Source organism: Microcaecilia unicolor, chromosome 8 (genome assembly GCF_901765095.1).
Source record: "Microcaecilia unicolor chromosome 8, aMicUni1.1, whole genome shotgun sequence".
Lineage (NCBI taxonomy): Eukaryota > Metazoa > Chordata > Amphibia > Gymnophiona > Siphonopidae > Microcaecilia > Microcaecilia unicolor.
Window position 1 is genome coordinate 226,933,675 of NC_044038.1, and position 12,165 is coordinate 226,945,839.

Here is a 12,165-nt window from a genome sequence, read left to right on the forward strand (position 1 = left end):
GAGTCATTGCCTGTCTCATAAAGTTAGAGAAAGTGCTTCTTTTGTTTCTTAGGATGGGAGAGGGCAGGTACAGATGAAGACGGTGTGGGCACAGGTTTTTTTTTTTTTTTAATACTTTTATTCCAAATGTTTTCTATTGGTACTCGAGAAGGGTTGTCAGGGATAAGACCTACCCTTTCCCACATAAGGGTGATAAGTGTATGACTTGGCTTACAGTTCGGTATGGTTGGCATAATTTGTCTTTTGAGCAGGGACTGTCTTTTGTGTATGGGGTACAGCGCTGCGTATGCCTTGTAGCGCTACAGAAATGATAAGTAGTAATCTTTAGATGGTAAGGTCGTGACGTGAAGGAAAGTTTTTTGGTGTGGTATTTTCATAGCTTTTATTTCTACTAATTGTTAATTTTTGTATTTTGTGTCTACTATGAGTACAGCTTTCCAAACTGTACTATTTTAACAACTGGCATTTTACTGCTAAACATAGTAACATAGTAGATGACGGCAGAAAAAGACCTGCACGGTCCATCCAGTCTGCCCAAGAAGATAAATTCATATGTGCTACTTTTTTATTTGTACTGTCCTCTTCAGGGCACAGACTGTATAAGTCTGCCCAGCACTATCCTCGCCTCCCAACTACCAACCCCGCCCCCCAACCACCAGCTCTGGCACAGACCCTATAAGTCTGCCCAGCACTATTCCCGCCTTCCAACTACCAGTCCCGCCTCCCACCACACCATATAAGTCTGCCCAGCACTATCCCCACCTCCCAACTACCAGTCCCGCCTCCCACCACCAGCTCTGGCACAGACCGTATAAGTCTGCCCAGCACTATCCCCGCCACCCAACCACCAGCCCCGGCACAGACCGTATAAGTCTGCCCAGCACTAGTCCCGCCTCCCAACCAGCAGCCCCGGCACAGAACGTATGTCTGCCCAGCACTAGCCCCGCCTCCCAACCACAAGCTCTGCTACCCATTCTAGGCTAAGCTCCTGAGGATCCCTTTCTTCTGCACAGGATTCCTTTATGTTTATCCCACGCATGTTTGAATTCAGTTACCGTTTTCATCTCCACCACCTCCCGCGGGAGGGCTGTTTCCATTAGCTGTATGTACTGGCTTAATTTTTGTAATCTGTACTAAATAGGCACAGTACCCAGGACTGTATTAAATTTGCATTCTCTCCAGATTCCTACACTGTGTCCTCACCTCTGAGCTATGCACCAAAGGACGGTCTGAAAACATCTTTAAAATACTGTCTGCATGAAAAAGAGACAAGAGATAAAAACTTCTAGTAGAAGTGAAACGAGGAATGCCAAAAAAGTCGAAAGCAGAGGACCAAGGGGTGATCTCCCATCGCTGTTTCTCTGTTCAATTTTCACCTATTTCTCTGCCCATTCCACCAGGTCCCTCGTTTAGTTTAAAAATACAAAAAATATCACAAGTTGTTTAACCCTGTCTCTCCCCTGTAACATCACAAATAAATAACCCACTTGTACTGGCAACTGGAGACTTTTTAGGTTTATATTTTATTTTTGTTGCATTTGTACCCCGCACTTTCCCACTCGTGGCAGGCTCAATGTGGCCTTACATGGGGCAATGGAGGGTTAAGTGACTTGCCCAGAGTCACAAGGAGCTGCATGTGCCGGGAATTGAACTCAGTTCCTCAGGACCAAAGTCCACCACCCTAACCACTAGGCCACTCCTCCACTGTTGCTACTATTTGAGATTCTACATGGAATGTTGCTATTCCACTAGCAACATTCCATGTAGAAGTCGGCCCTTGCAGATCACCAATGTGGCCGCAGAGGCTTCTGCTTCTGTGAGTCTGACAGACTCACAGAAGCAGAAGCCTGCGCAGCCTTCTACATGGAATGTTGCTAGTGAAATAACAACATTCCATGTAGAATCTCCAATAGCATCTATTTTATTTTTGTTACATTTGTACCCCGCGCTTTCCCACTCATGGCAGGCTCAATGCGGCTTACATAGAGCAGTGGAGGGTTAAGTGACTTGCCCAGAGTCACAAGGAGCTGCCTGTGCCTGAAGTGGGAATCAAACTCAGTTCCTCAGTTCCCCAGGACCAAAGTCCACCACCCTAACCAGTAGGCCACTCCTCCTATATGTTGAAAAATAGAGTATAAAAAAAAGACCAGGAGAGGAAAGGTGAACAGAAACAGCACATAAAATGTCCACATTAGACTTAAACTTTATTTCTCTGGTTCCTTTTATTGCAATTTTGCACAGACCGTCACACATAAAGCCAGGAGAACTATCCAGACCCAGGTAGAGCGAATCCAACTCTGGCCAGCAGCATCGGATCTGAAAGCCTGGGAGACACGAGACGACATCTTACAATATCACAGAAGTCCTTTCAATAACTTGAAGGGACTCGTCTTTAACAATGGGGATCAGGACGGTTCTTTCCCTTTTACACAACACCGAGGGAAGAGACCAATCCAGGTGGTCTACAGCTGACTGTAGATTGGTGGTTCACATCTAATTCCCGTTCTGAACTTTGTATACTAGCTTAAAGCACAATGCCATTTCTACCAGGTCCGGGCAGCGTTCTTCTCTGGTTAACCCCACTGTTTTCCTGAGTGTGAAGAGTTGCGTTTTTGAGCCGGGACCCACTGTCCATACCAGCTCAGCCCTGCTGGGGGGCAACGACGTTGTCATCTAGGCTTCTCTCATCTTCTTCCTCTTCACCGGGCTTGCTGGTCCTCAAAAGCAGCTCCAGATCAGGGTCTGAACCAACCCCCCGGTACAGTTTGGGACCCTGCTCACCTTTGAGGAGACAAGACACACAGAAATCTTTTTGTTAGAAAACAGCTGCTTTTCAGATCAGTATTTACAGGTAACCAACAGCAAAGCCCAGGTGGAACGTGTGCCCTTTGTTGGGGTGAGCATGCAAAGTGAGCGAGCAGGGGGTGTGCAGGACTGTAATGTACACATTTCTGATCCCCATTATCCCTCAGACTCCATAAACCTTACAACACATTTGTTATACTCAGTTAAGCTCACCTATTCCACAGATCCGGTATTTCCCATCTGCACATATATTCTGCTGCTCCTACGTAATCTGTAAGTTCAGACCTTCAGCAAAACCTGACATAAGGGGCCGAATTTAGTAAATAGCGTCCTTAGTTAGGCGCCGATAAGATCTGCGCTATCCCCAGGATTCTATATGTTGCGTCTAGTGTTCCGTGCCGAAATCCAAGCGTGTTCTATAATGACACATGTAACTTAATTGGCTTAACAAGCCAATCGGCCCACTTAACAAGCAAGAATTAGCACTAATTGGCAATAATTAGAATTTATGCTCAAAACTCGCCAGGCATATTCTGTAACGCACAGCGCCTAAATTCTAATGAGAAGAGCAAGGGGTATAGTTATGGGCGGGGAAATGGGCGTTCCACAATTTACGTGCATTGTTACAGAATACGCACCCTTGCGCCTAAATCTATGCGCCAGTATTTATGCCACATTTTCATTGGGGGTAAATGGATGCGTGCAGTTCTAGGCACGCTACTGGGCGCTACTTATAGAATACGCTTAGACGAAAATGTATTCCTGCGTGGATTTTTCAGGCGCCATATATAGAATCTAGCCCTACGTGCCAATTTAGTAAAGATCGTTTAGCGCTAAGCAACCTTTATAGAACAGCGCTTAGAGCGAATTCCTGCGCCCAAGGACTTACGCCTACTGAAACCTGGTGTAAATCCTCAAAGTCAACTAACAGTGTAGCATAATATGAGTTTAATTGTCAAAGTTATAGATTTTGCTGGATCAGATACAAATGTATATATATATAAAATATATACAGATGCAAAGACTTTACTTTCACCTTCCCCCTTCTCCCTGGAAACTACTGATAACAAAAACTAGCTGGGTGGATACCTAAGCCCATCAACACATCTCCAAAGAAGAAAACTCCAAAGAAGTTGTAAGAAATATAACGTGAAAAGAGTTGAATCACAGCAGCAGGAAGTGCTGACAGTGATTAATGCAACCTCCCCCCCCCCATGTCTTGAGAGAGAGTGCTGCAAAATGGGCAAGGCGCCTGAGTGTCTGAAAGAAAAGAAAAGGGACCAATAATGGGAACCAGATACAGCATATGTTCTGTTTTAAATTAAGGATTTATGGTATGGTACGGCCTGCCTGCATACAGCATGCACGTGATGTCAGGAGAAGATTATTCATAACACTATATAAGCAAGATAGAACAAAGAGGTAGTAAGCATTTTGAATTTTTTCTCTCTCTGTATATAGCATTCTGATTTCGTTGCTTTACATTGCTTTGTTTTACTCATTCATTCTGGCTTGTATATAAGAAATGCTTCCGGCAATAGCCCATTGAGCTATTCCGTCAATTCTGAACCAAGAATAAACTTTTTATATTAAATATGAAATTCGTCTCTTCAAGTGGCGAGCCAGCCAGGAGCAGGCCGCACACGGAAAAGAGAAGGTGAGACGAATGACAAATTAAGTGTTTGTTGTTAATGAAGTTTTTTACAGGATTGAAAGCAAAGCAAGCGTTGTTTAAACCTGATTTCTGTGCACCACGTAAGTGGACGTGATCAACCTACTGACGTGGACATACAGGTGACGACTCCTGAGCTTGCTAAAGAGAATAAGAAGACGCGTGAGTAAGCTTACATTGTGGACTTTTTTTTTTATTATATTTATTTATATTTTTACAGACTATTATTCAAGATACAACTTGAAGGATAGTGTACATCTACAATTATAGTTCAAACAGGCAAAATTCAATATTACCATTATTCCACATGGAAATATTTTAGCAAAACACTCAAGTCCTAACAAAGGAATCCAAGATTTTAAAACAAAGAGGAAAAACAAGGAAATAATTATAAGAAAAAAAAAACACTTATGAAAGGAGTGCTAAATTTCTAAAGCTAACTTGAAGATCTTTTAGACGCAATAAAAGCCGACAGCTGGTGGGGTTCTAGGAAAACATATTTAACAGAGTCAATCCTAACAATACATTTACACGGATACCTCAGAAAGAATACCCCTCCTAACTGCTGAATTGCTGGTTTCATAATAAGGAACTGTTTTCTTTTACGTTGAGTTTCTCTAGAGAGATCAGGAAACAAGGAAATTTTTAAACCCAGAAACAGTGTGTCCCTATGCTGAAAAAACATTGAGAACAACCACTGTTTATCATGTGGCAAAGCCACAGTTGCCACCAAAGTGGCCGCTGTAGCTAATTCAGTATCTGACGTCTCTAGAAACTGTGTTAAATTTTCAAGTCTTTGTTCCTGTGGATTTTGCTGAATAATTTTCTTGTTAGGAAGGTAATAAACTTTAGTAAAAGGTGGAATATTCTCCTGAGGAATTCCCAGATTTTCCCGCAAATATCTTTTCAGCATTTCAACTGGTTGAATCATCTGAATTCTTGGGAAATTTATGAATCTCAAGTTAAGGTTTCTCATATGGTTCTCATACATTTCTGCTTTCAATCTTAAGTTTGTAATATCTTTTACCATAGTCATTTGCAGGTTTTCAATTTTTTTTGTTTCTTGTTCTAACTTATCTATACGATTTACCAAAACTTGTTGAGTTTTTTCATTCTGTTCCACCTTTTGTTCCAAGGATTTTAAATTCTGAGAGCCTTTAACTGATTGAGCAAGAAATAATTTCCCCAATTGGGACATTAACTCCCAAAGGGAGTCTAAAGTTACCTCCTCTGGTTTGTTAGTCAACTCCGCCGGGAATATGCTCTCCCAGTCTTCCACCGGCTGTCCGCTTTCGTCTCTTTCCCCTGCTTCTTCAATCGATCTCGTTCGTCCCGCCTCATCCAGATGAAACTGATTACCCAGTGTAGGTCCCGTGCGTTCTAGCGCCAGGCCTTGCTCTCCCTGAAGCGGCGAACTTGTGATCGGCGGCTGCGGGGGTGGTGCTCTATAGTCGGGGCTTAAAGTTGTCTCCAGCCCAGAGGACGCCATCGAGTCCTCCAAAACAGCGGCGTCCATCAAGGGCCCTCTCCCGATCAACGTTGCAGTTCCCTGCTGGCTCACAAACCGGTCCATCGGTCCGGTAATCGAAGGAGGCAGTGGGGTAAGTCGGGCACTACTCTTCCCTCTTCGTTTAGGCATAATGGCAGAAAGGAATCAGAGCTTGCAGCTAAACATAAGTGCTTGCGGCCATCTTGGATCCAACCTGGCATTAACCCACATTGTGGACTTATTAGTAGTATATTTGTTTAGCTTTGTAGTTTTCTGTTTTGTATATTTTCTTTGTTTAAGTGCACTAGTATATTTTTGTAGGTTGTGGCTTTATAGGAGAAATTGTAATAGTCAGAATAAAATGAAAGGGAAAGGGGCAGATAAGAAAGAAAAGCCTCCTGTATATGCTATGTATTTAGATTTAGATAGTTCAAAAAAATGCACCCCTTTGCAGCATGTCATAGAATTATTCCCGTTAGAAAAAAAACAGATTGAAAAAATACATGAGAAATGGATCAAATATGATACAAACTGGTCTCAGGATGGATCGTTTGATCGTCCAAAATTATTATCTCTCCTGAGCTACTTACAAGAAAATAAAAATAAAACTAGGCAGAAGAAAAGCTTAGAGAAGCATCTTACAATTTGGAATTTATTTTCTGTAGCAGCAGATCTTTTTCATGCTGATGTAGATAGGATACAAAAAGAGGCAGAAATGTATAAAAGAAATAATCCCCCGTCGTATGAATCTAGCAGGGACACGTTGTGCCCCATAAGGGCGACTGATAAAATGAAGGAATTAAAGTCAAAGCGCTCTGTGCCATGCGCTGGGTATTCGGCTCTTGATGACCCCCCCAGTGATTCAGAAAGTGAAAAGGGAGGGGATAATGAGGACAGTGATGTGGGGACTGGGGAACAGAAAAAGGAAAAAAAAACGGGTGAGACAGAAAGAAAAAGGAAAATCTAGTGCAGAATCAGACACTTACCCTGATTTGAAAACCCTAATTACATCAGAACAATATGACCTGGCAACACAATTTGAAATTGAGGGACGGCTTCGGCTATGTACCGAGTCACCCCCTGAACCTTCCCTTAGAGTGGATCCTCAGACACCCACGTCTAAAATCAGGGAAACACCGCCCAAATTGACACCCAGACCATCAAAGGCAATTTTTAAGGAAACCTATGTAGCTGCAGAACTTGTGAGGTTGGATAAAACTAAATATGGGGCAGAATGGTGGGGAGTTACTAAGAACCTGTTGGAAGTTAAAAACCTCCTTTTCCCCTGTGATAAGGGAGGACCTACCTCACATGAGGATGTACAGAATTTGACAAAAGTAATAAATAAATATTGCCCCAAGGCGGGAAGCCTGGACTTTATTAAAGCAGGGCTGGAGTACTGGGACGATTGGTTTTACAAAATGAAACAGGCTGAAGAAGAGGTGGAAGAGGAAGGTAAACAGGAGATTTGCAGTGCTTTAGATAGTAGTGCTTTACACATGCCAGTTATGACGCGCTTAGACGCAGCTGGCAATCGAATACAACATTACAAACCATACACCCCCGTAGATGTTACAACTTTAGTTGCAAAAATTCCCAGTATAGTGAAAGGAGCTCGTATGTGGTTAGATGGGATAGAACAGGCAACTGCAGGGACTCAATTGACTATTGGAGATTTTAAAGCTTTATGTGCAGCATCGGGTATCAGTATTTCTCAATTGACCCCATTCCAAATTCAGACAGGACGTCATTTCTTCCCGATGCAGACAGCAAGTACTGATAGCACAGCTCAGTACTGGCAAAAGCTACAACCGATGTTGAACCTGACAAGTGATATGATCCGAACAAATGTAGCATCACAGGCAGGGACTACTAATGATGTTTGTGCTTTTAAAGTAGGTGATCTAGTGCTACGAAAGAACTTTACACATAAAACGTGGAAGGATCCTGTGTATGTAGGGCCTTTTGCTATCACGGCCCTTACTCAGACCGCTGCCCGTTTGGAAGGTCATACTTCTTGGATACATTTATCAGATATTCGACGAACTAATAATATTGAAGTGGACAAAGAATAGACATGATGGTATTGGGATGTTGTTGTTTGTTAATGGACAATGAACACATATGATAATAGACTTGTTACAGCGGCCAAGATGTTGAATTTGACTGATTGTATCATATGTACCCACTGACTGACATCATCCTTGTCCTTGCCAGCTATGATATATGGGACTACAATGATAAAATCATGTCTGTGATCCCAATAATACCTGTGTAAGAGATGATGAAAACCTTCATTGGACAAATGAGACTATTTATAAGCAAGCCTTGCTTATGGACAAGTACCCACAGACATCATGTTGGTGTCTGATTAATAGTATGACAACTGAACACATTCCCCCGATAAAGTGCACTTACACGCAGAATGTTGTAACAACTGATTCAATGAATGTTATGCTTTTAATTTGTGTAATTTTTAATGCCCCATCAGCTAATGAAAAGTAAGAATGAATGACAGTGTATTCCCCTGTGATGAAGCTCACTGTCCTATAAATTATATACCTCAAGAGATATAAATTTTGTACCCTAGTACAGTTGAATCTGTTTAAGGCTGTGTAACATGTGTATTAGCATGTTTGCAAAGATGTGCCAGGATGCTTTTAAAATGACAATGATAACTGAAATCAAGAATGAACAGAACTTTAATATGTCAGAAGACATATTGAAAGACGTATGGTAAAGATGATGAAAAGACAGAGCTTGCAGGCATAGCATGCCATAAATAATGAGGGGGTGGATTAGAGGAGGTATGTATATGAATGTCCTATTTTCTAATCTCGCAGACAAAAGGAAGCCAGTACCAGACCCAAAAGAATACCGCACGCACATAAGAAAGTGTGAGACCTGACAAGTCAGATCTCCCAAGGGAGGATTGTAAGAAATATAACGTGAAAAGAGTTGAATCACAGCAGCAGGAAGTGCTGACAGTGATTAATGCAACCTCCCCCCCCATGTCTTGAGAGAGAGTGCTGCAAAATGGGCAAGGCGCCTGAGTGTCTGAAAGAAAAGAAAAGGGACCAATAATGGGAACCAGATACAGCATATGTTCTGTTTTAAATTAAGGATTTATGGTATGGTACGGCCTGCCTGCATACAGCATGCACGTGATGTCAGGAGAAGATTATTCATAACACTATATAAGCAAGATAGAACAAAGAGGTAGTAAGCATTTTGAATTTTTTCTCTCTCTGTATATAGCATTCTGATTTCGTTGCTTTACATTGCTTTGTTTTACTCATTCATTCTGGCTTGTATATAAGAAATGCTTCCGGCAATAGCCCATTGAGCTATTCCGTCAATTCTGAACCAAGAATAAACTTTTTATATTAAATATGAAATTCGTCTAGCCGTCTCTTCAAAGTAATCACAGAAACAGTGAAACTACACCTATTCTCAGACAATGACTCAGACTGAAAAGCCCATCTAGCTATCTAATCTGACAAAAGAAGCCCACCTACTCTCAGAGACAAAGAATCCTGTCAGATGCCTTATGGATGTGTATATCACAGCAGATGTCCAGACAGAAAGTCTTATAATTTCATTAAACATGTGACCAGTTACCATGCCCCATCTCAAAACCAGATGAAGCCAGTTCTCAGACACCCCACCTGACTTCAGCCTAGGGTCCAGCAAGAAAATATAAAAAGCCTGGAAAATGCCCAGCTCTCTTGGGATCTGCCTCTCTGCTGGACGTCACAAACACACACACACACGGATAAGAATTTCTCCAGGCAACTACAACTCTGCAACAAAAGACTTCTATTTCAGCAAGGATCTCCATCACTCCACCCAGCAGCCTCTATCAAAGTGAGTTACCATTATCCAGCATAATTTATAATTCAGACTTGATATCTTGAAAAGCACATTTTCCCTTGTGTAAGATTCTGAAAAACTGCCTCTCTCTTGTAGCATTATTACATTACCTGTATTGTAGATAAACCTTTTAAAGTTAAATATATGGTCTTTATGTTCTGAGCACATGTCCTTAAACCTTGCAGTGCAGGTTAATGTAATTCAACAAATATAGTATTTAATTCCCCCTTTTCTTACATATTCTTATCTTATTACCTTATAGGTAATTGGTGGAGAATAGAACATTTTTTAAATTGTGGAGAATATGGGCAACGATCCCACTACCTCTCACACAATTAAACTCATATCATGCTACAACAGCAGTTGGGTGCACAAATCCAACTATTCTATAACATTGCGTCTAATTTCTGTGAATGCCCCGACCTGCCCATGCTCTTCTCATGGCTACACCCCCTTTAAAGTTGCACACTATGGGGGGGAGGTCTTTTACTAAGGCACACTCACGTTTTTAGCATGTGCTAAAATTGGGCATGCGCTAAACGTTAGAGACACCCATACAAATGCATTGGCGTCTCTAACATTTAGCACGCGCTAAAAACGTGAGTGCGCCTTAGTAAAAGGGGGTCTATAAAAGTTAGGCGCAAATGTTATAGAATAGTGACCTAGGCCAGAATCTCGTGCAAATCCAACTTGATGCCAATGAACTCCAACTGTCCTGCAAGCACAAATTCGCACACCCAACTTTGGGACGACCTATATAGAATCCAGGGGACAGAGTCTAAGGACTATTGTTCAAGCAAAAGATGGAACCCAAAATTTAGGGCAGTGCTTGTCAACCCTCTCCTGGAGGTCCACCTAGCCAGTCTGGTTCTAGGAGAACCACGCTGAATATGCATGAAGTAACTGCAGATACTGGAGACCCGCTGTATGCAAATCTGTCTCATGCATATGTAAAGTGGTAATCCAGAAAACCTGGCTGGCTAGATGAGAAGAGAACAAATCCACCAGAGTGGATAAAGGAACAGCAACGTCCCAGAGATAATCTCAGGAGCAAAAGAGGAATGGGTAATGGAACAGACCGGAGACGTTCAAAATTGGAAGTATAATTTAATAAATAAAGCCTGTAAATGTTACCAGCATGTATCAGTCACTTTTTTCAAATCTTGTAATTATATTTATTACCTTTTATTACCTAATAATTATACAAACAATGTATATTTTTTCAAGATGTTTTCACTTTTAGACACGTATTTTATAGTTTATTAACCTGTTAGTGTAAACGTTTTTTTAATGTCTTGTATATGTTTTTGATTTTTATACAGACTCATGAGGAAGGCACTTGCGGTGCTGAAACAGGGTACCTTGTAGAGTCTTTATTTATTAAATTATACTTCCAATTTTGAACGTCTCCGGTCTGTTTACTGAAGAGCCTGGTTCCGTTCCCACTCTTCTTTTGCTCCTGGCTAGATGTGAACCCAGGAGAGGGTTGAGAAGCACAGAGAACAACAAAGGCATGCATCACATGTGGACAGAGTACAACACCACAAGCACGAAAGAACAGTGAGGTAAGGACCTGAAACTGCACCCCTGGAAGAGAGAGAAGCCTGCAGAAGCAGGGACAGTGGGGAATGTGCAGGTGCCGCTGTGCTCGCCCCTGCTCTCACCTCTGCTCAGGGGCGGGACCTGGTAACTCTCTGTAAGTTACCTTTAGAGCGGCAGGCCTTGAGAGAGACATGAAGGGTGATCCCTGAGATACAGACGGCAAATCCGAGCCAGTTTAAAAGGGTCATCTCATCCCCCATTAGGTGAGTCGCCAGCTGCAATGTGCAGAGTTCCTGCAGGAAGCAGAAGGGAAGCAAGTCAGAGGGATGAGTGGTGACTGGACAAGGTTTATGCAGATTGACACAATCACTAGAGGAAGGCTGGCACAGTTACAGCCTCCTTATACCGTCACAGTCACCGAGGAAAGGTCAACTCCAAGTGACAGCCTCACAGTTATAGGAGAAAGGCTGACTGAGTCGCAGCCTCCTTACACTTTCACAGTCAATCGGGCCACAGTCTCCCTTTACCGTCACAGTACTTGAGAAAGGTGGGCCTCAAGCTACAGCCTCCCTATATCGTCACAGTCACTGAGGAAAAGTTGATTCAGCCTCCCCGCGCTTTCATGGTCACTGAGGAACAGTTGACTTTGACCTGCAGCCTCGTCACACCCTCACATTCACTGAGGAAAAGCTCACTTTGAATTGCAGCCTCCTTGCACCTTCATTGCGACTAGAGCAAAATCAGCATTGATTACACTGTCACAGTCACTGTGGAATGGTCAACT

At 42.4% G+C, this 12,165-nt stretch overlaps 1 protein-coding gene across 2 annotated transcripts in view; it reads right to left on the reverse strand.

Moving 5' to 3' along the window:
- Window positions 1-2,197: 2,197 nt before the first annotated feature.
- SLC35C2 (solute carrier family 35 member C2) overlaps window positions 2,198-12,165 on the reverse strand; it is a 28,447-nt gene continuing 18,479 nt past the window's right edge. The window contains exons 8-9 of one of the 2 annotated variants that reach the window (XM_030211448.1): window positions 11,545-11,674; window positions 2,198-2,781 (exon numbers count right to left, since the gene is read on the reverse strand). In XM_030211448.1, the coding sequence (XP_030067308.1) occupies window positions 2,642-2,781; window positions 11,545-11,674 (270 nt within the window). In that variant the 3' untranslated portion in view covers window positions 2,198-2,641. Of the gene's footprint in view, window positions 2,782-11,503; window positions 11,675-12,165 lie in introns of both variants that reach the window. The other variant, XM_030211449.1, reaches the window with a different exon arrangement.